Source organism: Cibotium barometz, chromosome 10 (genome assembly GCF_041138505.1).
Source record: "Cibotium barometz isolate CiBa-2024 chromosome 10, ASM4113850v1, whole genome shotgun sequence".
Classification (NCBI taxonomy): Eukaryota; Viridiplantae; Streptophyta; class Polypodiopsida; order Cyatheales; family Cibotiaceae; genus Cibotium; species Cibotium barometz.
In genome coordinates this window covers 36,903,437-36,927,785 of record NC_141055.1, presented here as the reverse complement: position 1 = coordinate 36,927,785, position 24,349 = coordinate 36,903,437, and the positions used below count along the sequence as shown (strand labels likewise).

The 24,349-nt window shown below is 40.9% G+C and overlaps 1 protein-coding gene across 1 annotated transcript; it reads left to right on the top strand.

Annotated features, from left to right (window-relative positions):
• The first annotated feature begins 12,249 nt into the window (after window positions 1-12,249).
• On the top strand, window positions 12,250-17,757 carry LOC147634856 (protein CHUP1, chloroplastic-like). The gene is made up of 9 exons (XM_086804046.1): window positions 12,250-12,697; window positions 12,796-12,866; window positions 13,585-14,469; window positions 14,569-15,972; window positions 16,058-16,189; window positions 16,279-16,460; window positions 16,576-16,687; window positions 16,964-17,110; window positions 17,310-17,757. The coding sequence occupies exons 1-9, from the start codon at window positions 12,598-12,600 to the stop codon at window positions 17,391-17,393; spliced, it is 3,117 nt and encodes a 1,038-aa protein (XP_086660172.1). The 5' UTR covers window positions 12,250-12,597; the 3' UTR covers window positions 17,394-17,757.
• Window positions 17,758-24,349: the final 6,592 nt, after the last annotated feature.

Sequence of the window (24,349 nt, the reverse complement as noted above, 5' to 3'; positions counted from 1 at the left end):
CTCTCCTTTTTCCTTGGTTGTCCATGATTAATAGATTAATAGATAAGACATGTATGGGTGATAGGTAGCATGTGCACTTTCTATTTTCAAGCCAAGATTTAAAAATAAATAAATACAAATAGGACTCCAAAATGCCCTCTCACTAATTAAATAATGAATGGAAAGTAGCGTGTATATGGCTTTCAGCTTTGCTCTCTCAAATATGCCTACATGTAGTTGCCTCCTCCGAGGCATAGCCGTAAGGGAATCATGCCCTTCCCTTGATTTTGGATGGAATCATGAGTCCTTTCTATCTGTCTCTCGAAGGGCAACTTCATCAAAGCCTTCTCTCTATCTCACTCATAAAGTAGACACAGAGACAACATCTATCCCTCCTGTCCTTTCTCTCCTCATGAGTTCTCTCTCTCTCTCTCTCCCCCCCCCTCTCTCTCTCTCTCTCTCTCTCTCTCTCACACACACACACACACACACATGCGCGCGCGCATGCACGCACACACGTCTCTCTCTCCCCTACAAGTCCACTCCCTCCCTTCCTTCGTAGTAGTGGAGTAGTTGTTTGCTCCAAGCTGTGGAGAGCTTTGGCTATTATATAAGAGTGTATTATATACAACATTTAGAGACTCCAGAGGGTTGTTTAGATGCTTCAGTTTAGCCAACCTTGGATCTAAAAAAATCATCACTTCTTCTTCATGTGTCCAATGTGTTAACTCTCTCTCTCTCTCTCTCTCTCTCTCTCTCTCTCTCTCTCTCTCTCTCTCTCTCTCTCTCTCTCTCTCTCTCTCGCAATCATCTCTCTCTTTCTCTCTCACTACATCTAAATGCATATAGGCTTCTAGCCTTCTTCTCATTTAGTCTCTCTCTATTTCTTCCGCAAAAAGGGTGAGTGCTCTGCTCTTGCTCCCTCACTCTCTCTCCTGCATGTAGAAGAAAATGGGGAATTGTTTCTCTCAATGCGTATCTTTGCGATTAAGGATCATGTCTCTCTCTTTGTTTCTTGCGTGCACATAGAGGGCGAGTGCAGTTTCCACGTAATAAGAACAAAACCTTCAATTACAAAACTATGCTTGCAAAAACCTTTTAACATGCAATTTCTTACATTTTAGTGAAATTTAAATATAAGGGGGAGCCCCACTCTCTGGTTCCTTAAAGCCCTAATATAAAAAATTTGTAAATATTACCTATAAAATTTGGGAGCACTATTCCACAAAAACATGCTTTTTTATAATAAATACAAATAGGACATGTATGGGTGATAGGTAACATGTGTACTTTCTACTTTCAAGCCAAGATTAAAAATAAATAAATACAAATAGGACTCCAAAATGCCCTCTCATTAATTAAGTAACAAATGGAAAGTAGCATATATATAGCCTTTAGCTTTGCTCTCTCAAGTTGGATTTGAATGTTCTTTTTCTGTAATATGCCTACATGTATCCACCTTCCTAAGGCATAGCTAGAAGGGAATCATGCCCTCAATTTCAAATGGAATCATCATCGTCTCATGAGTCCTTTCTGTCTATCTCTTGAAGGGCAACTTGATCAAAGCCTTCTCTCTATCTCACTCGTAAGTAGACGTAGAGACATCATGTCTCTCTCTCTTTCTATTCCTTATGTCCCTTTCTCTCCTCATGAGTTCACTCCCTCAAGGCTCTCTCTCTCTCTCTCCTACTGCTAAGTCCACTCCCTCTCTTCCTTCGTTATGGAGCAGTAGTGTTTGTTCCAGGCTATGTTGTTATGTATTAGATACAACCTTTAGAGACTCCATAGGGTTGTTTAGACACTTCAGTTCAGCCAACCCTGGTGGACTACAGGTGAAGGAGCAAAGAGGAAGTGATGATGTGGATTACCATGTGTAGATCTATTTATTAAATATGTCCCTTGCCATTTAAACCAAATTTGGCCTATTGATTTTATCATGGGAAAGTCAAGGCTATAGAAACTATTAAATAACCATACAACTTTTTATAAATTTTTATTACATTTTATAATGCTGACTTTCATAAACTTCATATAGTAGGAAATCTTAAAAATCATCACATCTTCTTCATGTGTCCAATGTGTTTCTCCCTATTTCCCTCCTTTTGTAATAGAAGATATATTACCAAAATTTACTTTACAAATGGCCACATGGTCGCCAGGTGCTCACTAATTACTCCGAAAACCACAGGTGTAGCTCAGAGTACCCTCATCCAATATATAGCTACGTCATTCTCCACCAAATGAGCTAACCCGCAAGGAAGAGACTTGCCACAATAGTAGCCCTTTTATACGACCTATGTGAGCTATAATACTAACTTCTGTATCAAATATGAAGGCATTCCTAGTTAGATATGCCACAAACCTATCCACTTGAAAAAATAAAAGAAAACTGAATGTTCTGGGTTATCTGGCCCATTCGAAATCTTGCCAAAAATCCAATTTTACTTTTACGAGCCTATCTGCTAACAGAATCCATACGCAAGAAAGGAAATCCCACACCTTCTTTTACCACCGAACATGAAATGAAAAGATGCATGCATGTTTCCAAGCATGTAGTACAAAACACACAATTACCAGAAGCAATCCGCTGCTTTCGTACCTGGCCCCCAATGGTAGGCCTCCAACTAGCATGTGCCATAGGAACACCTTCCCTTGATATGGAATCTTAGACCACCAGCCGTGTAGGATTACTTCCTTCCACTAGGCCCTACTTTTCCTGATGTTCCATACCCTATTAGCCTTCTCAGTGATCCAGCACTTATCTTCCACCATCATATGGCCCTATCCGTGTAAATCTCTCTCTCTCTCTCTCTCTCTCTCTCTCTCTCTCTCTCTCTCTCTCTCTCTCTCTCTCTCTCTCTCTCTCTCTAAATGCTTACATGCTATTTGAGAGATTAGGGAAGATAGCTTATCTCCAATTTTCTTAAAAAGCATAAAAGTGATGATTAATCTAATAAAAAAGTAATGTGGGGTGTATACTTGCTATACTTGAATAATGTGGGGTGTGTACTTGCTATACTTTGATTGTGGTGTTGAAGGAATCCAACTTGGTCAAACTTGTTCCATTGAATTCAACCTACCAAACTCTAACTTATAGGTTAATTCGGAGTACGGACTAGTTGAAGGAGATTCTTACAAGATTAATATATAATAAACAAATGTGTATGTCTTGTTATGCACTTGAGTTTGAATTGTTAGTTTAATTTGGATGAGCATTAGTAAGAGTCTTACTGACAATTGAAGGAATCCAACTTGGTCAAACTTGTTCCATTGAATTCAACCTACCAAACTCTAACTTATAGGTTAATTCGGAGTACGGACTAGTTGAAGGAGATTCTTACAAGATTAATATATAATAAACAAATGTGTATGTCTTGTTATGCACTTGAGTTTGAATTGTTAGTTTAATTTGGATGAGCATTAGTAAGAATCTTACTGACAATTGATTATGTTTTTTTTAGTTCACTGTTCTATTGTGAAAAGCTTATTTTAGCTTTCAAAATCCCATTTATGGTAATATACAGGTAGCATTATAACAAAAGCACAAGCCTAAGGATTGTTTTCTAAATGGAAGTGTAACACAAATGTAGAGATGGTGGTTGCATGCATGAGAAGAAAGGAACTCTTTTAGGCGAATCTTATTATTTAGGAAGGTCGATTCAACTCCACAAGAGTAGGCACAAGACATGCACTTGCATACCTTCTAGACAAGTGCAATGTTACCAATCGTGTTACAACACCTCAAGTTGTTTTTCATTTTAGTGAATTTATGGTACTTCAATGCTAGTGTTTTCTTTGAACAAAAAGAGAGACAAAGAGAAGTCATCCATCTAACATAATACTAGATTTTTTCTCTTGCAACTTCCCTCCCAAGTGAGGTATGAGAGAGACAGAGAGAGAGAGAGAGAGAGAGAGAGAGAGAGAGAGAAGGGGAGTTAGAAATCACTGCTCTACCCTCTACTTGTATTTGCACAAGTACCAGCTAACTCATGCTTGTAAGGCCCCCTTTATGTGGCACATCATGATTGAGAAATCTAGACGTAAAGCATATTTGTTTTGTACATTAGATCAAATAACATGCTAGCACGGTCTCTTCTCGCTTGAGGCTCCCACGCTCTACATAGACAACTCTTGTGGTGACAATGGGAGGTGGGTCTTCTCAAGTACTAGCTAGCATCACTGGTTTTGCCTTTTCTCCAAGACAGTGCGAGTAAGCATCCAAGCTCCATACAATGACAAGAGAAAGGTAGGAGCACTCCGCTTAGTTAGTCTTGTGCTAGTGAGTGTGGTGTATTTAAGCTTTCCCCATTGGGGCTACTACTACCTGGGAGCACGGTTGCTTTTTCTTAGTGTTTGATTAGACTCTTGTGTAAAGCTTGTTTTTCTTATTGCCATTTGGTGAAAGATCCGATGTTGGTTGCATGTGTTGCTAGATTTGGTAAAAGATCTGGTGCAAGGTTTGATGATTTGGTTGGAACGAACAATTAGAAATGATTTTTTGTTAAATTTGTTGTGGTGGTTATGATTTTTTCTTAATTATTGTTAGTATTAGTTAGTGTGTGTATGATTTTTATTGATCTTGTGTACATTAATCGTGTGTGTGTGTTAGTAGGATTTCTAATCATTAATTTTTTAGTTTTATCAAGGTAGTAGTGCATTAGACTTAAGAAATTGTTGCATTAGGTAGTGCATTAAACCATTAAAAACACACAACAAAAGGATAAGGGAAAGGGAGTGAGGAAGAGAGGTAGTGTTAGTGGTTTTCAATATTGTGTGTGTGTGTGTGTGTGTGTGTGTGTGTGTGTGAGAGAGAGAGAGAGAGAGAGACAGAGAGAGAGAGAGTGGATGTGTGAGAGTGTGAGAGAGGATTGTTGTCTTGAGGAGCTAGCATGGTCTCTTCTCACTTAAGGCTCCCATGCTCTACATAGACAACTCTTGCAGTAGTGATGACAATGGGAGGTGGGTATTCTCAACTACTAGCTAGCATCAACTCGTTTTGCCTTTCCTACGATAAAAGAAAGGTAAGAGCACTCCACTTGGTTAGTCTTGTGCTAGTGAGTGTGGTGTATTTGGGCTTTCCATTGGGGCTACTGCTACCTGGGAGCATGGTTGCTTTGCCTTAGCGTTTGATTAGACTCTTGTGTAAAGCTTGTTTTTCTTATTGCCATTTGGTGAAAGATCCGATGTTGGTTGCATGTGTTGCTGGATTTGGTAAAAGATCTGGTGCAAGGTTTGATGATTGGGTTGGAACGAACAATTAGAAATGATTTTTTGTTAAATTTGTTGTGGTGGTTATGATTTTTTCTTAATTATTGTTAGTATTAGTTAGTTTGTGTATGCTTTTGATTGATATTTTGTGCATTAATCATGTGTGCGAGTGTTGGTAGGATTTTAATCATTCATTTTTTAGTTTTATCAAGGTAGTAGTGTATTAGACTTAAGAAATTGTTGCATTAGGTAGTGCATTAAACCATTAAAAACACATAACAAAAAGATAAGGGAAAGGGAGTGAGGAAGAGAGGGAGTGTTAGTGGTTTTCAATATTGTGTGTGTGTGTGTGTGTGTGTGTGTGTGTGAGAGAGAGAGAGAGAGAGAGAGAGAGAGAGAGAGAGAGAGAGATGCCATATTTCATAGAGAGAGTGAGTAATCTTTGCATCAATCTAAGGAGGATAGAGGAATGAGGATCGAGTGCAAAAAGGTCACTATTGTAGGTATGTGTGCATTGAATTCGCATTGGCACATAGGTAGCATATTTCTACTGTACTAGAAATGTGGAAATTTCTCCATTGGGATGTCCTAATAGAGGAACCATTTCCTACCATTTTGTCATTGATCACCAACTGTATGGAGGAAGCAAGTGTAGGTTCACAGATACATTAAATTTGAATGATACCAAAGTTCAAAACACAGGTATAGGATTGAGAGTGCCCTATACTGTTGTGCACCCCCTCCCTACATGTGCACTGCATCGCCTCTTAGAAAAGGTCATGTATTTTTTTGGGACCCTGTGAGTGTACATGTGCATGTCAAGTAAGCTATCTGTAGTTCTCTCGCTGGTGTGCTCTCTCTCTCTCACACACACATACACGAGTGTGGCTACGTTAATCAAGTTTGAAATCAAGTTTAACATGGCTTGATTAGTGTTTGCAATGAAATGAAGCCTCTACATCCATATCCACATGTTCTCTGACATGATTAGTGTTTGCAATGAAATGAAGCCTCTACATCCATATCCACATGTTCTCTGACATGACTTGTAAGACTACATTCAATAAGCTTACTTGGTGTTTTGGCCATGTTGGTAGTTGTCAGATGTGACTGATTAGATGCTTCCTCCACACGCTTTCTGATAGGACCTACAACAAGTTGTGGTGGGCCTTGAATGCAATCGGTGCTACTACTGACTAGCCCTGACACATGGAGCCTTATCTCTACTAGACAACTCACCTCACAGATCATCGCCTCACGATCTCTGACCACCTCATGACCCCACCTCACAGATCACCTCACGATCTTTGATGACCAGCTCATGGATCTGACCACCTCACGACCCCACCTCATGACCCAACCTCACAAATATCCTCATGATCTTTGGTGACCACCTCACAATTGGCCTTACAATCTCACCTCATGGATCACCTCATGACCTGACCTCATGGATCACCTCCATGATCTTTGACCACCTCATGATCTTTGGTGACCACCTCACAGTTGGCCTCACAATCTCACCTCATGGATCACCTCATGACCTGACCTCATGGATCACCTCCATGATCTTTGACCACCTCATGACTTGACCTCATGGATCACCTCCATGATCTTTGACCACCTCACGGATTACCTCACGATCTCTGACCACCTCACGAATGGCCTCATGATCTTGCTTCATGATCTCAGCTCATGGATCGCCTCTCACCTCATGGGTCGCCTCATGATCTCTAACAACTTCACGACTTGTTGAATGAACGAGCTCTTCCTAAGATAAGATTTTGGATGCAAACAAGTACTTAGATGGCTTAGCTAGGTTTGTTTCATTGTCAAATTGGCTAAATGCAAGTGTGACCAATATTCCCTTACAAGGCTGCAAAACTTCTGGTCTACTCTAATATTACCCCAAGTTGGTGGCATTGAGTCAAATTGGGCGCAACCACGAGTGGCCAATGACCATGGTGACCATGGAACAAGCCCACCTAAAGAGCCAAAATTTAGACCTTAAATTCTTCCAAACTTGCTTGCATGGTCAAGGGTGTGCATATATATATATATAGGGACTTAATGTACCATAAAAGTTTATGCACCTATCTTGTGTATTCACTCTCAATCATACTTTATATTACACAAGGTTGTGTTATGAAGTTGTTTCAAGGATGATTTAAGAGCGAAAGGGTTTTTTTTAAGCATGTTGTTTTTTAAACAATGGCAAGCCACATATAGAAAAGACCATCTTATCTAATGGAATTTAGATGGATCGACAAGTGCAACAAGCTCAATAAGCATCAGCTTTTGTAGGCATATAATATTCGCTACTCCATGGCCATTGTTTTTTAACAATGGCAAGCCACATATAGAAAAGACCATCTTATCTGATGGAATTTAGATGAATTGACAAGTGCAAAAAGCTTAATAAGCATTAGTTTATCTAGGCATACAATATTCACTACTCCATGGCCAAATTCTTCATTTGGTACATTCTTTCTAAGATTAGTTAGATTAGACATAGTTTATAAGTTTATGACCTGTATGGGCCTAATATCTTCTTGCCTTCTCCATGTCTTCTACATGGCCAATTTTTTCATTTGATACATATTATTCTTTCTAAGATTAGTTAGATTAGACACTAGTTTATAAGTGTATGATGTGTATCTTTTTATGGGCCTTATGTCTTCTTGCCTCCTTATCATATCGTTAAGATAATGATGAAGCTTAAAGTAACTAGCCTTGAGGTTTTTCTTATTGTTTCATGGGGTTGTATTCACTGGCTGCATGCCATTGTGGATTTTTAGTTCACATGCTATGAGCAAGTAGTGACCCCATTGGTGAAAAGGGAGTTGTGGGTGATTCAAATTGGTGGAAATTGAGCATTCAATGCAACTTAGTAGGGTTATAATCTCACCACGAAGACCATCAATACCATTATGAACTCCTTGGTGTTGAATCTAGCATTGTATCTAACCAATCTTAGGCTAGGTCATGCAAACTTGCTATTAGTGCCATACTACTTTGGGAAAACACCTTGGGTGGGGCCAACTTGCGATTAGTGGGAAACTAGTTTGGGCAAACACCTTGTGTGAAACAGTTAATGGTGGCCAATCACCCTCCAAGTGCCAACCCCCCCACCCCTCTAACTCACACACACACACACGACAAGATGCATGATAATATTCTCCTTGCAAGCCTTTGACCAAGTTTGTTTTGGTTATCATGAGTTGTGAGTTTCTCCAAATGTGAGGATTAAAAGTATTTACAGCTTATTGGCTCATGGCCCAAAAGAAATCATGTAACACAAAAAAAAAAATCTCACATTGTTTCAACCTAATTACATGCCAAGCTAGCACTTAAATATTAGTAAAGTGTAATGTTAGAGATAGTTTCCACTGCTTGCCACCATTGTGTGTCAGATGATTGAACCAAGTTTGACTAACCACTTTAAAAGCTATGCCCACAACAAAATATTTGAGCTATGGACCACCACTGACAAACATTTTTCTAATCCAAAATTTTCAAGTCCTTACAATTTGGTCACCTTCTCATCTAATAGTTGGCATTTATTGGAATATCATCACCATGTCAAGAACAATGCGATAGAAATGCTTGATCATTTCTCTTATATATCCTGAGGTGTGCATGATGATTTGTTTGCACAAGACTGTAGTAAGAATGCACAATTGTGGTGGCATTTGTGATCCGAAGTGGCAACACTCCAAGTAGCCAAATTGCCTAAAATTTAAGCCGTTTGTTTTTCTTTAATGAGGTGGGGCATTGTGGTGGTATTTGTGATCTAAAGTGGCAACACTCCAAGTAGCCGAATTGCCTAAAATTTAAGTTGCCTAGTTTTCTTTAATGACATGAGGAATTGTGAATCATATATACAAAAGCTCGATATAAGCGTGAACTTTTTCAACAATATTCATTAGAATCTTACAAGTGTCAAGTTTTCTTAAGATAAAGAATTCCATTCCATAAATAGTACATAGCTTGTTCTTAATTCTCCACGAAATATAAGATTGTTATGTTGAATCCACAAAGGATGGTAGCTAATTGTGCTAATAACGAACCATAGGATTCATGCTCTCCTTCACCAAAGGCATACTACAACCTAGATATCATGACTTGTAAGAGACTTTGAAGACATTTGGCAATCCACTTCCGTTGCTTTTATGCTTTATGCACAATGATAAATTGTTTCAAGCTCCAATTTGCGGATACAACACACCAAATGTTTTGAGGTCCAAAAGTGAGCCTTCGTGGACTTATCCCATAAGCCTTGATGGATCAACATCTAGTGAAAGAATTTCATTTTGCCACTCAAGGTGCTACTCTAGGTTGTTTGAAATCTTGTTATCCAATATACTTTCTAGTGGTTAACTCCTCATTTACAATTGAGCATGTCCATTAAATTTTTTGGGATGGCTACCTTTTGTGTTTTTTGCGAAGGTTAGTGAGCCAAGCTTGATCCCATTTGCATTCCTTCCTCTAGCGAACCGTTTAGACTGGATGGCAGTTTCACATCCCATGGGCTAGCTTTGCATTCTCTATATTTATCCATGTTTTTCACTCCATATTAATGTTTGATTACTTCCCAAAGTTTAATGTTTGATTACTTCCCAGAGTTTTTAAGAGCATGTTTGGACATCCCACAAATTTTAGCCCAGACTTGTAGACCCTTTGTAGACATCGCTTGTGAAGGGAGTAGGCCCATCTTATTGTCGAACTATATGTTAGCAATAGAGAACCAAATTGAAACTTGATTTGTTGCTCCAGACTTGCCTTTGCTTTTTGGTATTCCATGAAATAAAATCCTTTATAATGTTGGTATATTGTGGAAGAAACTTCAAATCAATTGGGCAACTTTTGGATAAATTGAGGCGGGCGAGGTTCGCCCAACCAGCTTTTGGATAAATTGACGTGGAAGAGGTTTGCCCAATCTTGTGGAATGCTCTCACATTACACTTGGCTATCTGCTAGGTCCTTTACATTTATCAATCCAAGTCCTTCGGGTTCTTTGGGGAGGCCACATATCTATTATTTTGATGCTGGCCTTTGTCACTCTATTGCACTCCTCTAAGGATCCTATTTAGCTTCTCAATTTGTGCATTAGATGGCCTTCAACAACACAAAACTATCTCATACTAAAGACTAGTATTAGGGGGTTAATCTTTCTTCCAAGCTTATAATTGACGTGAACCACTTGCTATATTTTTTGTAATCTTTTAAAGAACCTATACCATTTTGCAGCATTAGAAATCCTTATCCAAACTCATTGGGATTATAGTTCTAATAATGGTCCCCTCTTGTAGCTTCTATATTCCATGGTCCTCACGAAGGTCGTTTATCCGAGTGTTAATTGACAAGATAAATGACTTATGGTTTCGATGACCATGGACTCGAAGATTGTGCAGAAGTCTTGAATGGATTTCCATGTTTCTGTGAATTTATTAATCCCAATGTTTTATCTTCTACAAATTACTCTAAGCTAATTGGGGAGACTAATACTGTCAATCAAGCCTACCTCCACCTTTCTTTAGAGGTCCCCTCCAAGGGAGATCCCTTCCTAAAGTTGCAGAGAGTGATTGCACCAAAAAGGATCTCCCCTTGGATCCCTTCCTAAAGTTGTAGAGTGATTGAACCAAAAAACGCCACACACCATCTAGCCTTTTTTTTTTCCAACATGCACATGCAGAGATGGCCTAAGTAAATGGCACCCCTTACAATTTCTCACCTACGCTTAGGTGGATGCATCCAATTGGTGTAGTCTAATACCACTACTTCTTTATCACTCGTGTGGTGTAACTCGGATAACTTCTCTTCTCCTTCTCTCATAGGTTTTTCGTCCTTTATGGGGCTAGAATGTGCAAAGAAATTTATAAACTCTGAGCTCATCACATTATCCTTAAAACGGGCTCTTCTTTAGAAGTGAGACTTTTTTATTGCTTTGTTCTAGTGCCACAAAAATTGCTTTGTTCTAGTGCCACAAAAATTTCTTCAATTATGAGAAATATAGACATCATGCGTAGTCCGTCTTTGTCCCTTAGTCCCCCCACCTCTCACATTTAACATCTGCGCAACCTGTGGAGGCTTCTTGCTACAACCGCGAGAGCAGGCTACAACGATGCCTCATTTTAGAAAGACAGACTCTACGGCGGTGTACTACAGAGGCCATGATGGAAGCTTGCATATTATGGGGTATCAAATTTCATGGAGTCAGTCTAGTTTTTTGCTAGAAGATGAGAGATGGGCTTTACTCTGTAATCTTATAAATGAAGTAAGAGAGAAAAGTAGTAATTTCCTTGATGTAAACGACTGACTGGTGTATCTAAAGAGAGAAAAGTAGAGGCATTGAGTAATTTCCTGATGTAAACGACTCACTAGTGTATCTGGCTTTTTCTGGTTAATATATATATTTACTATTGGTCAAAAAAAAGTTTGCAAGCTTTTAAAAAAATATATATGTTGATATATTCGGCATTTTGAAAAGTAATGATTGAACGTACGCAACGCGGACGAAGAGCGTGGAAGGAGTGAACATGATTGACAGCCAACATGGCAGGAGAGAGCTGATTGGCACGCGATTCTGGGCCAAGCTCTCTCACGTGAAAGCCAAAATGCTCCCACCCTGTGTGGTTGAGGTTGGATCGGCGCACAATTCCAGGTCAGCAAATTCCCGCTGCGATTTTGGCGACAAGCATGGGAAGCGGCCGGCGCCGCTCGAAAAAACACGTGGCATCATGCTGAACACTCATTCCACGTAATAGTTCCGACATCCTTATTGCAACATGGGGGCGTATGTCCTCCACTTGGCACGGGCCATGTATTTTTTATAGATTGAAATTTTGGGAGCAAAACATGGGTTGCTGCCATATGTAAAAGACATTAATATTAACAAGCGAAATGCTTCCAAATACAAGGGGTCAAATCAAAGGGAATACAAAGGGTCAAATCTAAAGGATTTTTTCTTCTTATTTTTTAGAAATCCAGGATTTCTCCTCTCCTCTCCTTTTTCCTTGGTTGTCCATGATTAATAGATTAATAGATAAGACATGTATGGGTGATAGGTAGCACGTGCACTTTTTATTTTCAAGCCAAGATTAAAAAAAAAACAAATACAAATATTCATTCTCTCTCTCTTTCTCTCTCACACACACACGCACACAAATCGATTGTTCTTGTAGTGGCTTTGTGTAGGCTTCTTGCTTCTGGTTGAAGCTTGATTCTAACGACCACCACCCCTACACTGCGATTGCAGGAGCTCTAGATTGCAAGAATACCTTGGATATGCTGCAAGGGGGTTGCAAGAGGAAATTCTAGCTTGCAGCATAGTGAGAGAAAGCCTAATTGGCCCTGGGAAACCTTGAAAGAGGAAAACTTAATTGGCGAAAAACCTGAATCTCTTTTGATCACATGATTGTGCGTGTGGTCCTTGCGGTCACTTGCTCCTTGGTAGCCGTCACTCTTGCTCAACTCAAGGGCAATCGTCGTCCGAACCATGGAGGCTCCCGGGGTATGTCTTCAGTCTCCGCGCGTTTTCTCTTTTGTTTTCGTTGTTCTGTATCGGTTTCTGTAAGGTTTCGCTTCATGGCTTTGCGTCCCTGATTGCAGAACCCCCCCCTGAAGAGGAGGTCTATGATGGCAAGGAAATATACACCTATGCAGACGCACCGAAAGAGGAGGTATTTCTCTTCAGCACTCGCTCGCGCTACACACACACACAGAGAGAGAGAGAGAGAGAGAGAGAGAGAGAGAGAGAGTTGAATGCCTGCTTGCATGGATGGACTGTATGTAGGTACTATATTTGTGAGTTGTGTGTTTGTTTGTAATTTTGTGTGTGTTTTTATGCATGCGTGTGCATGTGTTTACAAGAGAGAGATGCATGGCTGCCTGTACGAATGAATGCTTTGTGTTTGAGATAGAGTGCTGGGTGTTTGGAGAGAGCACACCTGTGTCCCATGAGTTTTTTTTGCCTCGGAGAGAGAGAGAGAGAGAGAGAGAGAGAGAGAGAGAGAGAGGAAGAGGGTACTCTGAGCTACACCTGTGGTTCGGAGTAATTAGTGAGGGAAAGCTAGTACATCGCATGGTGGCCATGTGACCATTTGTAAAGTAATTTTGGCAATATATCTTCTATTACGAAAAGAGAGAGAGAGAGAGAGAGAGAGAGAGAGAGAGAGAGAGAGAGTCTGTTGAATGCCTTCTTGCATGGATGTGTGTAGGTAACTATATTTTTGAGTCGTGTGTTTGTTTATAATTTTGTGTGTGTATGTGTGCGCGCACTTGCATGTGTGTACAAAAGAGACCTGCCTGTGCGAATGAATGTTTTGTGTTTGAGAGAGACTGCTGTGTGTTTGGTGGGGAGAGAACACCTGAGTCACATGAGTTTTTGTTGCCTTGCAGGAGGAGGAAGTGAAACGCATCAGCACGTTCAGTCCTGCTTTGAGCTCCAAGAGTTTTCAGGAAAGTGACCACCTCCTGCTACCAGAATTGGATGATCTTTTCCAGGGGAGTGTGGACTTCCCCTCTGACTCTGAGAAGTCAGTTGATCGCATGAAGTTCAAGGATGATGGAACAAGGCCCAAGTATGAGTCAGATGATAGTCTTGATTCTAGAAAGTATGACTCTAACTCTGAGGATGATGAAGCTTTGGAGCTTTTTGAAGCCTTGACCTCATCTAACAAGAAACTGTCAAGGGACATAGCCAAAATTAACAGTGAAAGTGCTTCAACTGCAACTGATTCTGTGGAGCTTGCACAGTTGAAGGCTTTAGTCGCGGATTTGCAGCAGAAAGAAATGAAGCTTGAGGCAGAGCTACTGGAATATTATGGGCTGAAAGCGCAAGAGAAGGACCATCTTGAGCTGGGAAGGCAGCTGAAGAAGAAGAATGCAGAAATTGAGAAGCTGAATTGGAAACTGAATGCCTTGGAGGAGCAGAAGAAAACATTGTCGGAAGAGTTGGCAGGGAAGGAGATCCTAAAGAAGGAGCTGGAGGCAGCAAGAGCAAAGATCAAGGATCTGCAGAAGACAATACAAAGTGATGCAGGCCAGACAAAAGCACAACTTTTGATTCTCAAGCAACAAGTGGCCACCCTTCAAGAAAGGGAGCATGAGGCTTCCAAGAAGGACTTTGACATGGAAAAGAAAATGCAGACTTTGAAAGAGCTGGAGGTTGAAGTGGTAGAGATGCGAAGGACAAGCAAGGAACTTCAGCACCAGAAACGAGAGTTGACGGTGCAACTGGCTGCAGCAGAGGCAAAGATTGCCGAGCTTTCTAGTCTAACTGAGGTAAATTTGGCATTTATCTGGTTTGTGGTGCATTTTTTTTAAACCTGATGTTGAAATCGTGTTTTCATAACATGCCAACTGAACATTAACTGGCCACAGAGTGAACTGGTAGCAAGAGCACAAGCTGAAGCCTCGACATTGAAGCTTGCGAATGACGATCTTAGCAAGCAGGTAGAAGGCTTGCAAATGAATAGATTCAGCGAGGTAGAGGAGCTTGTGTACTTGAGGTGGGTGAATGCCTGCCTGAGATATGAGCTAAGAAACTATCAGGCTCCTCCTGGGAAGTTTACTGCTCTGGACTTGGGGAAGAGTTTGAGTCCTCGATCCCAAGAGAAGGCCAAGCAGCTTATGATGGAATATGCAGGCCCTGATCTCCTTGCTGCCAAAGCTAGAGAGCAAAGTGACCTTGATTTTGATGGTGTTTCCTCTGTACCATCCACTCCATCTGAATATGACTTTGATGAGTCATCTTTTGATGGTCACTCTGCACGTCATTCTACCTCCAAGAAGTCAGGGCTCATCAAAAAACTCAAGAGATGGGGAAGAGGTAAAGATGAATCTCAGCTGTCACCTGCTTCTTCTTCTCTAGACTTGAGGAGCTCACCTGCACACCGACACTCTAGCTCAAAAGGACCGCTAGAAACTCTTATGTTAAGGAACAATAGTGACTCAGTAGCCATAACTACCTTTGGCACAAATGAGTCTGACAGTGGTAGGTTTTCTACCTCCGATTCTAATGCTTTTGAAGATTCCCTCGGGAAGTTAACTCCAGTTAGAACAAGGCAAAGTGTTGATATGAAGGATCCAGCCAGTGATGTTGCTGCTTCATTCCAGCTTATGGAAAAGTCTGTGGCAGGTGTCCTTGAGGACAAATATCCTGCATTCAAAGACAGGCACAAACTTGCAGTAGCAAGAGAAAAAGCCATAAAGGAGAAAGCTGAGCAAGCCAGGGCTGAGAAGCTGGCTGAAAAGCTCAAGACAGAGCCGCCTCTACCCATGAAGATGGACAACAAATTCATACCTGGGAAGCTGCCAGATAAGCTGAAGCTCGACCGACTTCCACAGAGGGGAGCTGATATTTTTTCAGCTAATGAACAAAACCCAGAGCGGCCTGAGGTACACAAGATGAAATTTTCTGAGGTTGAGAAGAGAGCTCCAAGGGTTGCAAAGCCACCACCAAAAGCTTCAGCCAAAGGGCCTTCTTCCGGCAACATGCTTCCAAAAGCACCAGCAGGTGGAGTTCCGGGTGCACCACCGCCGCCACCACCACCTCCTCGGGCTCCTGGTGGTCCACCCCCACCTCCACCACCTCCTGGAAGTGTCAAATCACAAGGTCCAGGAGGAGACAAAGTGCAAAGAGCTCCTGAAGTTGTAGAATTCTACCAGTCTTTGATGAGAAGAGAGGCGAAAAATACAGCAGTGGGAGCATCTGATGTGAATGTTTCAGATGCACGCAATAACATCATTGGTGAAATTGAGAATCGATCTGCCTTCTTACTGGCGGTAAGTATGTCTATGTTCTTTAGTTAGGTGCAGCCATGTGGTTTTCTGTCTCTTAACAAGATGTTTGTTTCCTATTGGTGGGCAGGTTAAAGCGGATGTTGAGACGCAGGGAGATTTTGTTCAGTCCCTTGCAACAGAAGTCCGGAATGCTGCATACAGTGACATTGAGGATGTAACAGCATTTGTCTCCTGGCTGGATGAGGAGCTGTCCTTCTTGGTAACCCTCTATTATTTTTAAGTTTGTGAGTTTGGCTTGTTACATGTTAAAAGTTGACATAAGGTATCAATTCGGGGGCTATTTTGTAGGTGGATGAGCGCGCTGTCCTGAAGCACTTCGACTGGCCTGAGAGCAAAGCTGATGCTTTAAGAGAGGCAGCATTTGAGTATCAGGATTTGAAAAAGCTGGAAGCTGAGGCTACTTCATTCGAAGATGATCCGCACTTGCCATGCGAAATATCTCTGAAAATGATGCTTTCCTTACTAGAAAAGTAAGCTTAAAAAAAATTAAATTATTTCATTATGTCTTTAATACATATAAAGCCAGCACTACTAGATTGCTTATATTTTTGGTCAAGTCTCATGAATGAATTTACCTGTCTATAGGGTGGAGCAAAGTGTCTATGCACTGCTAAGAACCCGAGACATGGCTATTGCACGGTACAAGGAATTTAGTATCCCTACACAATGGTTGCTTGATTCTGGGTTGGTTGGCAAGGTATGCATAAATTCGTTTTTCTATGGTGTAAGCGGATGAACGCATCACAGTTTACTTTCTGTTCTACGTATAAGGTGCTTGTTGGCTTCATCACATCCTCTCCTGCCAGCTTATGCTGGTCACAGAACTATGCATGCCCATGACACGGGGCTGTGATGGAGATTCTGTACAATTCTCTGCCTGTTCCCCCAGACGTGGAGTGTTCTATAACCAGCCTTAGTCGCTTATGGGTCTAACAGTCATCTAATGACAAGTCGGGTGGATTTGTATTCACAGATCAAACTTGCCACTGTACAATTAGCTAGGAAGTACATGAAACGAGTTGCAGCAGAGCTCGATGCATCAACAGCGTCCCCTGCGAAAGATCCAAAGAGAGAATTTTTGCTGCTACAAGGAGTGCGCTTTGCTTTCCGGGTCCATCAGGTTAGCCATTTTCTTAGAGCTGATAAAGCTTTGCATTTCTAGTTATTATTACTTTCCAGTGAAACTTGAAATGATGAAGTGGTTATGCCCTGCATGGGAATAAAATTTCTTACAACTCTTGGGTCTTTTGTCACGGTTTGCGTGGTTATGCCCTGCATGGGAATAAAATTTCTTACAACTCTTGGGTCTTTTGTCACAGTTTGCGGGAGGGTTTGATGCAGAAAGCATGCGGACATTTGAGGAGCTGAGAGACCGTATACGTACCAGCTCTGGTGATCAGTGAGCAAGTGATAGAAATGAAGCAAGTTAGGCAGCTACTGTGTTTATGAAGACGTTTTCAGCTGACCAGATGGAGTTTGAAGCGGGGGCGGGCGTAATGTAAATTAGTCAAGAGGATTTTGTATCCACTCACAAAAACACTCGTTTGAAAACCCATCAATGTTGCTTTGTAATCGTTTATTTAGAGCTATCAAGATTATGAGAAGGTTTGTAAAGTAGTCACGATCCTGGTTGGGGTGATCAGGAAAAACATGATGAGCTGACAAAGCCGTACATGCCTCACAATGTGGAAGGTGTTGTAATTTGTAAATTATTTTATGCCCATTGCCATCTTTTAAAAAGCAATGAAAAAGATATATTTTGTTCAAGGCCCAGTGTTGCCTTCACCCGTCAGAAGTTCTCAAGGTTGTTTTGAGGTTTTTTTGGCCACATGATGGTGCTAGTAGGCACACAGGTGCACCATAACTGGCCACTCCTAGGTTATCTATATGTGGTTGTTAAGTTTTGGAGTCATACTTATAAAGCCTGGATGTATGCCTACGTAGGTGCATACAGACTACTTTATTTCCCATACTCGAAGATTTGAAGCTTTGCGGGTAGGCTCTCACAGGGTAATGGTTTTTGTTTAGTTTGGGAAATAACTTCGACTTTCCCATTGATACAAGATGGCGGCGGGTCGAGAGCAGAGGTGATATGTGCAAGAAAGCCAAGAAAAGACAGTGTAACAATACCATAGGGTGTACTTGACAGCCAGTGTTAGAGCTCTGGGAAATAGCTTGATCTTCATTGATGCAAGATAGTGGATTGAGAGCAGAGGTGATGCGCAAGAACAGCCATCTCTTAGCCAGAGAAGACAGTGCAACAATGCCATAGGGTGTACTTGAGAGCCAGCGTTAGAGCTCTGGGAAATAACTTGATCTTTCCCAGTGATGCAAGATAGTGGGTCGAGAGCAGAGGTGATGCGCAAGAACAGCCCTGTCTTAGCCAGAGAAGACAGTGCAACAATACCATGGGGTACATGTACTTGGGAGCCAGCGTTAGAGCTCTGGGATATAACTTGAACTTTCCCATTGATGCAAGATAGTGCGTCGAGAGCAGAGAGGTGATGCGCAAGAACACGAACAGCCATCTCTTAGCCAGAGAAGACGGTAGCGTTAGAGCTCATAGACGGCGTACACAGGCGCGCGCGCGCACACGTATAACATATGCGCGTATACATGTACATATGTTATCGGGGCACATGGACATGAGATTTGATGCACTCATAGGCGGGGCATCTTTTGAGCATAGTATGAGCACAATTAATGAATGTGCTCAAACAGCCATAAAAAACAGGGCTGGTAAAAAACATATGAGATGCTTAGTTGAGGCATCCCTGAGCAGCCAATTTCAACCCGAAAATAACTAAAACAGTAGTAACATTTTGTTATGCATTTTTAACATTGATAAGGCCCCCCATTCCTCTACCCATCTTATCTTCTAGCTCTAGGCAATTTTTTTCCCATAACAAAATAAAATGCTACACCCAGTAATAAATTTGTAAAAATAGTAAGTCCCCAATCCAAAGCGGAAGTAAAGCACATGAATTGAATATATATATATATATATATATATATATATATATATATTGCAAAGAGACATTACTCACTGTTACAAGACTGAGTATTTTACCTCTTTTCTTAAGCATTGTAATTATGTTTTAAGCATATTTAACATTCACTAATCATGTTTTACTATGTATATGCATATGTAAGATGGTACACGTGTGTGGGTACAGATACATGCTACGTGGAGCAAGGGGATTTCTTGTAGGGAATTGTACAAGGGCTATGCCGACCTCGTTTGATAAATAAATACTTGCGGGGGCGCCACGCTTTGGGGCCAATTGGTCTTTTGTGCAGGAGCACTCTAGCTCCACTTTTTCTTTTTCTTCTTCCAAGTTTATTATTCCAGTTCGTAAAGAGATTTAAGTGTGATTAAGTGTGCTCACTGCCCGTCAAGTTTCTGAAGGCCGGTTTCAAGGTTCCATTGCCAGGATTCATCGTCAACTTTTTCAAGGGGGCGAGCCTGTGGTCGACACATTTAATTCTATGGCTGGAACTAGTGCGGAGGTGAAGGATTTATCTTCGGAAGAGGACGACTACTTCTATGAAGATGAGGAAAGCGAGCAAGAAATACCTTTTGATATGCTAGAAGCTAAAGATGATGATGCCACCTAGAGGGATTAATGGAACTCGTGAAGGACTCACGTTTTCCACAAAACTTCAAAGCTGATTCTAAACCATGGAAGCAGGGGTATGAGAAGAAAGCTAAGCCTCAACATTCAGCTCCCATCTACCCAAATTTTCAGCCATACCTCAATTCTTCTTCTTCTTTTCCCCCACCTATCCATGGAAACCCTTTTAATACTTCTCATCCTGGTTACTTTGGCGGAGGCTCTGTCTTTCATTCCATGACGGGTGTACCCAACATGGACATGACTGGGAGCTATGGTATGCAACCAGGTATGCATGGAGGTATGCCAGGAGGTATGTATGGAACTTTTGGTGGTGGTGGTGGAAGTGCTTTTGGTATGCCTGGTAGTATGATGGGCATGGGATCTAATGCTGTGGGCAATTCTTTTCTCAAACCACATCCATATGATAATCTTGTTCAGGGCGAGAAGCCAAAAGATTATAAAGAGGGTGGTGCTGCAGTAAAGTTTGATACTTTTAGCGGTGCAAAGGATTGTTTGAAGGCTCTCACCTTCATTCAATAGTTTGATGCGGCATTTTCTGGTGGTAACTTCACAGAGGCATCTAACGTACAAAAGGCAGCTTCTTTCCTAAAGGGAAATGCTCTTCAATGGTGGTCAACACTTCTTCATCAAGGAATAGCACACACTTGGGTGGAGTTTAAGCAAATCTTCTCTTCTTTATGGTTGACACCGACTTTTGAGGTGGATGTTATGACAGCTTGGCATCGATTAGATTCCAGAGATTGTAGCAATCTGGAAGAATATAACAAGAAATTTTGGGATGCTCTGCTACCGATCACATCCTTTAGGCCCGTGTCACTAGTTGAGCAGGTAGAGACATATTGCTGTGGGTTACCCAAGGAGCTTCGTGATTATTGCATTAAAACAAAGGTCATTAATATGACTCAAATGATAGAAAATGCTCAGACTGGATATGCCATGCTTACTGGTCAGATGTCAGGATTCAAGGATCAACGTCTCTTTTCCAGGAAAGCATCAAAAGAGGCAAAGGAGACCAAAAACACTGAACCACGAGAGAAGGGGCAATCCAAGAAGAGAAAATCCAGCCCTTACCTCAAAGAACAGATGAAGAAAAGAAAGAGCTTATTGTTAGCAACAAATGTTTCTCTTGTGGAGGAGGGACATCGATACTATAGGTGTCTGAAGAGAGCACTTAAAAACACAGATGATTCATAGGAAGAGCCTAAAGCAAAGAAACAGAAACCGTCTGTTGGCTTGATGGGATGAAGCAAGGGGATGCATCTTCAGAGTTGTGTAGAGCATGGGGAAGACTTTGAGATCAACACGTTTTGATCTTTTTCGATCCTAGGGCTCGTGCAAACTTCATCAACCTCGAGCTTGCGGCACAGTTGGGCATCAAACTAGAGGAGATGGGTGTGTTACATGAGGCTACTTTGGCTTGTCCTGGACATTCGGTTGAGGTTACACCGATCATTGGGAAACTGTGACTCAGTGTGCAGACTTACACGGACAGAGAGGATGATTTCTACATTATGCCTTTGGAGGGTTGTGATGCTTTGTTGGGTATGCCTTGGCGCTATAAGGTTAAAGAGATAGTAGATACTTTCAACAGGAAAATCTCTCTCACTCACAAGAATAAGGAACACACTCTTGATGTAAAGCTTAAAGGAGAATATATTCCTGTTATATCAGCCTCGGCCATTTCTCGTTTAATAAAGAAACATCTTTCTGTTTACTTAGTGTTTGTTAAAGAGAATCAGGATACCACAGATTCTAACCTGTCTGAGTTGGACAAGGAAAGATGGGACTTTCTCAAAAGTTTTCAAGATTGTTTTTCAGAGGCTTTGCCAGGGGAGTTGCCGCCTGCTAGGCCTGAGGATCATGGGGCTGATTTGATTCCTGGAAGTTCACCACCGAATAAGCCACCCTATAGGGTGAGTGAAGCCCAACAAGAAGAGATTATGAGCCAAGTGTGTGATCTGTTGGACAAAGGGTTGATTTAGCCGAGTTCTTCGCCCTATTGTTCACTAATGTTTTTGGTACAAAAGAAAGACGGTTCTTGGTGGATGTGCATTGATTACAGGGCATTGAATAAGATTACCATCAAGAACAGATTCCCTATACCTCGAATCGATGATATTTTGGATCGGTTTACAGGGAGCAGCTTACTTCAGTTGCATTGATATGAAGAGTGGATATCATCAAATTCACATCAGGCCACCAGAAGATGTGCACAAGACAGCAGCTATAAGGACAACTTTTGGACTTGATGAGTTTTTGGTCATGCCTTTTGTTCTTACGAATGCTCCAACAACTTTTAACAGGATGATGGATCGGATTTTTCGACCCCACCGTGATTTTGTGGGCACCTTCTTTGATGATATGATTGTGTTTTCTCATTCAGAGAAGGAGCATCGGGAGCATTTGACCAAAGTCTTTGAGGAACTCAGAAAGCATAGGTTGGTTGTCAACAGAAAGAAGAGTGAATTTTTCGTGCAGGAGATTGGGCACATAGTGTCTAAGGATGGCGTCAGGATGGATCCAGTGAAAGTTGAAGCGATAAAGGATTGGCCGGATTTGTAGACTATTCATGATGTGAGAAGTTTCTTAGGACTTTGTTCATATTACAAGAGGTTTATCCGATTCTTTGCAGAAATTGCTTCACCTTTACATCACCTAACCAAGAAGGATGTAAAATTCCGATGGACAGAGAAGGAAGTGGAAGCTTTCAACAAGCTTAAGGAAAAGCTAACAACTGGTCCCAGTTTTGGTTTTACCAGATCTATAAAAACCTTTTGTGGTACAGTGTGATGCATGCAAGGGGAATAGCATTGGAGCCATTCTTATGTAGGATGGACATGTTATTACTTATGAGAGTAGAACTTTGTCACCAGCAGAAAGGAATCTACAAGTTTATGAGAAGGAGATTCTTGCGATTATTCATGCTCTTTCTACTTGGAAGCATTACCTTCTTGGGGCTGATTTCATTGTTCAGAGTGATCATCAGACTCTTCGATACTTCCTTGCTCAAACGAAGCTCTCAGAGAAGCATATGAGATGGGCAAACTTTTTGTCCATGTTTCACTTTCAGATTGTTCATGTGGATGGCAAAAAGAATGTGGTTGCGGATGCCTTGTCTAGGAAACCACATGTGGGCGCCGTCTCTATTATCTTTCATCATGAACTTGATGATATGCGAGAACAGTATGCTCATGACTCAGATTTTGAGCGGATTTTTGATCGTTTGATTGAAGGAGAGCGAGTTGATCATTATTCTCTTAAGGAAGGATTTTTGATGATGCATGACAAATTGTGTGTCACATCTCAGTTGAGGCAGAAGGTTTTGACAGAATGCCATGCTCCACATTATGCAGGCCATCGTGGTATTGAGGCTACAGTGAAGTCTTTGGAGGCATTCTTTTATTTGCCTACTTTGCACAAGGATACTGATGCTTTTGTTCATGATTGGATCATTTGTCAGAAGGTGAAGTATGACCATCAAAAGACACCTGGGTTACTTCATCCTTTGCCTATTCTAGATAGATTGTGGGAGAGTATTGCTATGGATTTTATCTTTGATCTTCCTAGGAAAAAGAGTGGGAATGATGGCATCTGGACTATCGTCGACAAGCAAGCTCATTTCATTCCAGTCAAGAAGAAGATTAATGCAGAGCAAATGGTGAGGATATTTTTGACAAATATCTTCAAGTACCATGGGATGCCCACATCTATTGCCAGTGACCGAGATCCTCGAATGACGAGTTTATTCTGGACAGCATTGTTCGAGAACATGAAGACTTCGTTGAAGTTCTCATCTCTTTTCATCCACAAACAGATGGGCAATCGAAAATTGCCAACTCAGTTGTATTGGATCTTCTAAAGTGTTATGTTTCGGATCATAAGGAATAGTGGAAAAAGTATATTTCTTTGCTAGAGTTTGCTTACAACAACACCATTCACACTTCGACAGGTAAGGCACTTTTCGAGATTGTGGAAGGTGGGAAGAAAGTACCTCGGATCCTACATACAAAAGATAAGATCTTTGAGGCAGATCATTTTGTGGAGAATATGGATGAGGCTTACAAGAAGGTCAAGGTGGCTCTTCAAAGGACTCAAGAGAAACGACTCAAGAGAAATAGAGGAAAGCAGCAAACCTTTGCGGTCGATCGTTGGTTTTTGATTTGGGTGATTTGGTGCTTTGGGTGAGATTTGAGAAGGCTTTTTGGCAATTGAATGATGCTCAAAACTCCTCTTTTTGCATAAAATTTATTATGCATAAATTTATTCCCATAAAAATGATAATACTCAGAATTCCACTTTTGATAAATAAATAAAAATACTCATTTTTTTGAAATATACCAAAAATACATCTTTTGACATTTAAATGTTTGAATCTAGATTATCATGGGAATTCCTCTTTTTACATCTAAATTCAATGCAGGAGAAATAAATTTATCAAAAATTTATCTTTTCTCCTAATTAAATAAATATGCATAAATACTAAAAACTATTTTCCATAAATATGATGAAAATCATTCTTTTAGTATAAAAATATCTAAACCTAGAATATGATAGGAATTCCTCTTTTTGCATTATTTAAAATTATGCATAAAAATAAGATTTATCTCTTTTTTGGAAAATTTTGCCAGAGCTTCGCTTTAATTTCTGAAAATGTTCAACTTTCTAATTTAAAATGAAAACTTGTAATGAAAATATGATAGAAACTTCTCTTTCAAGTTAAA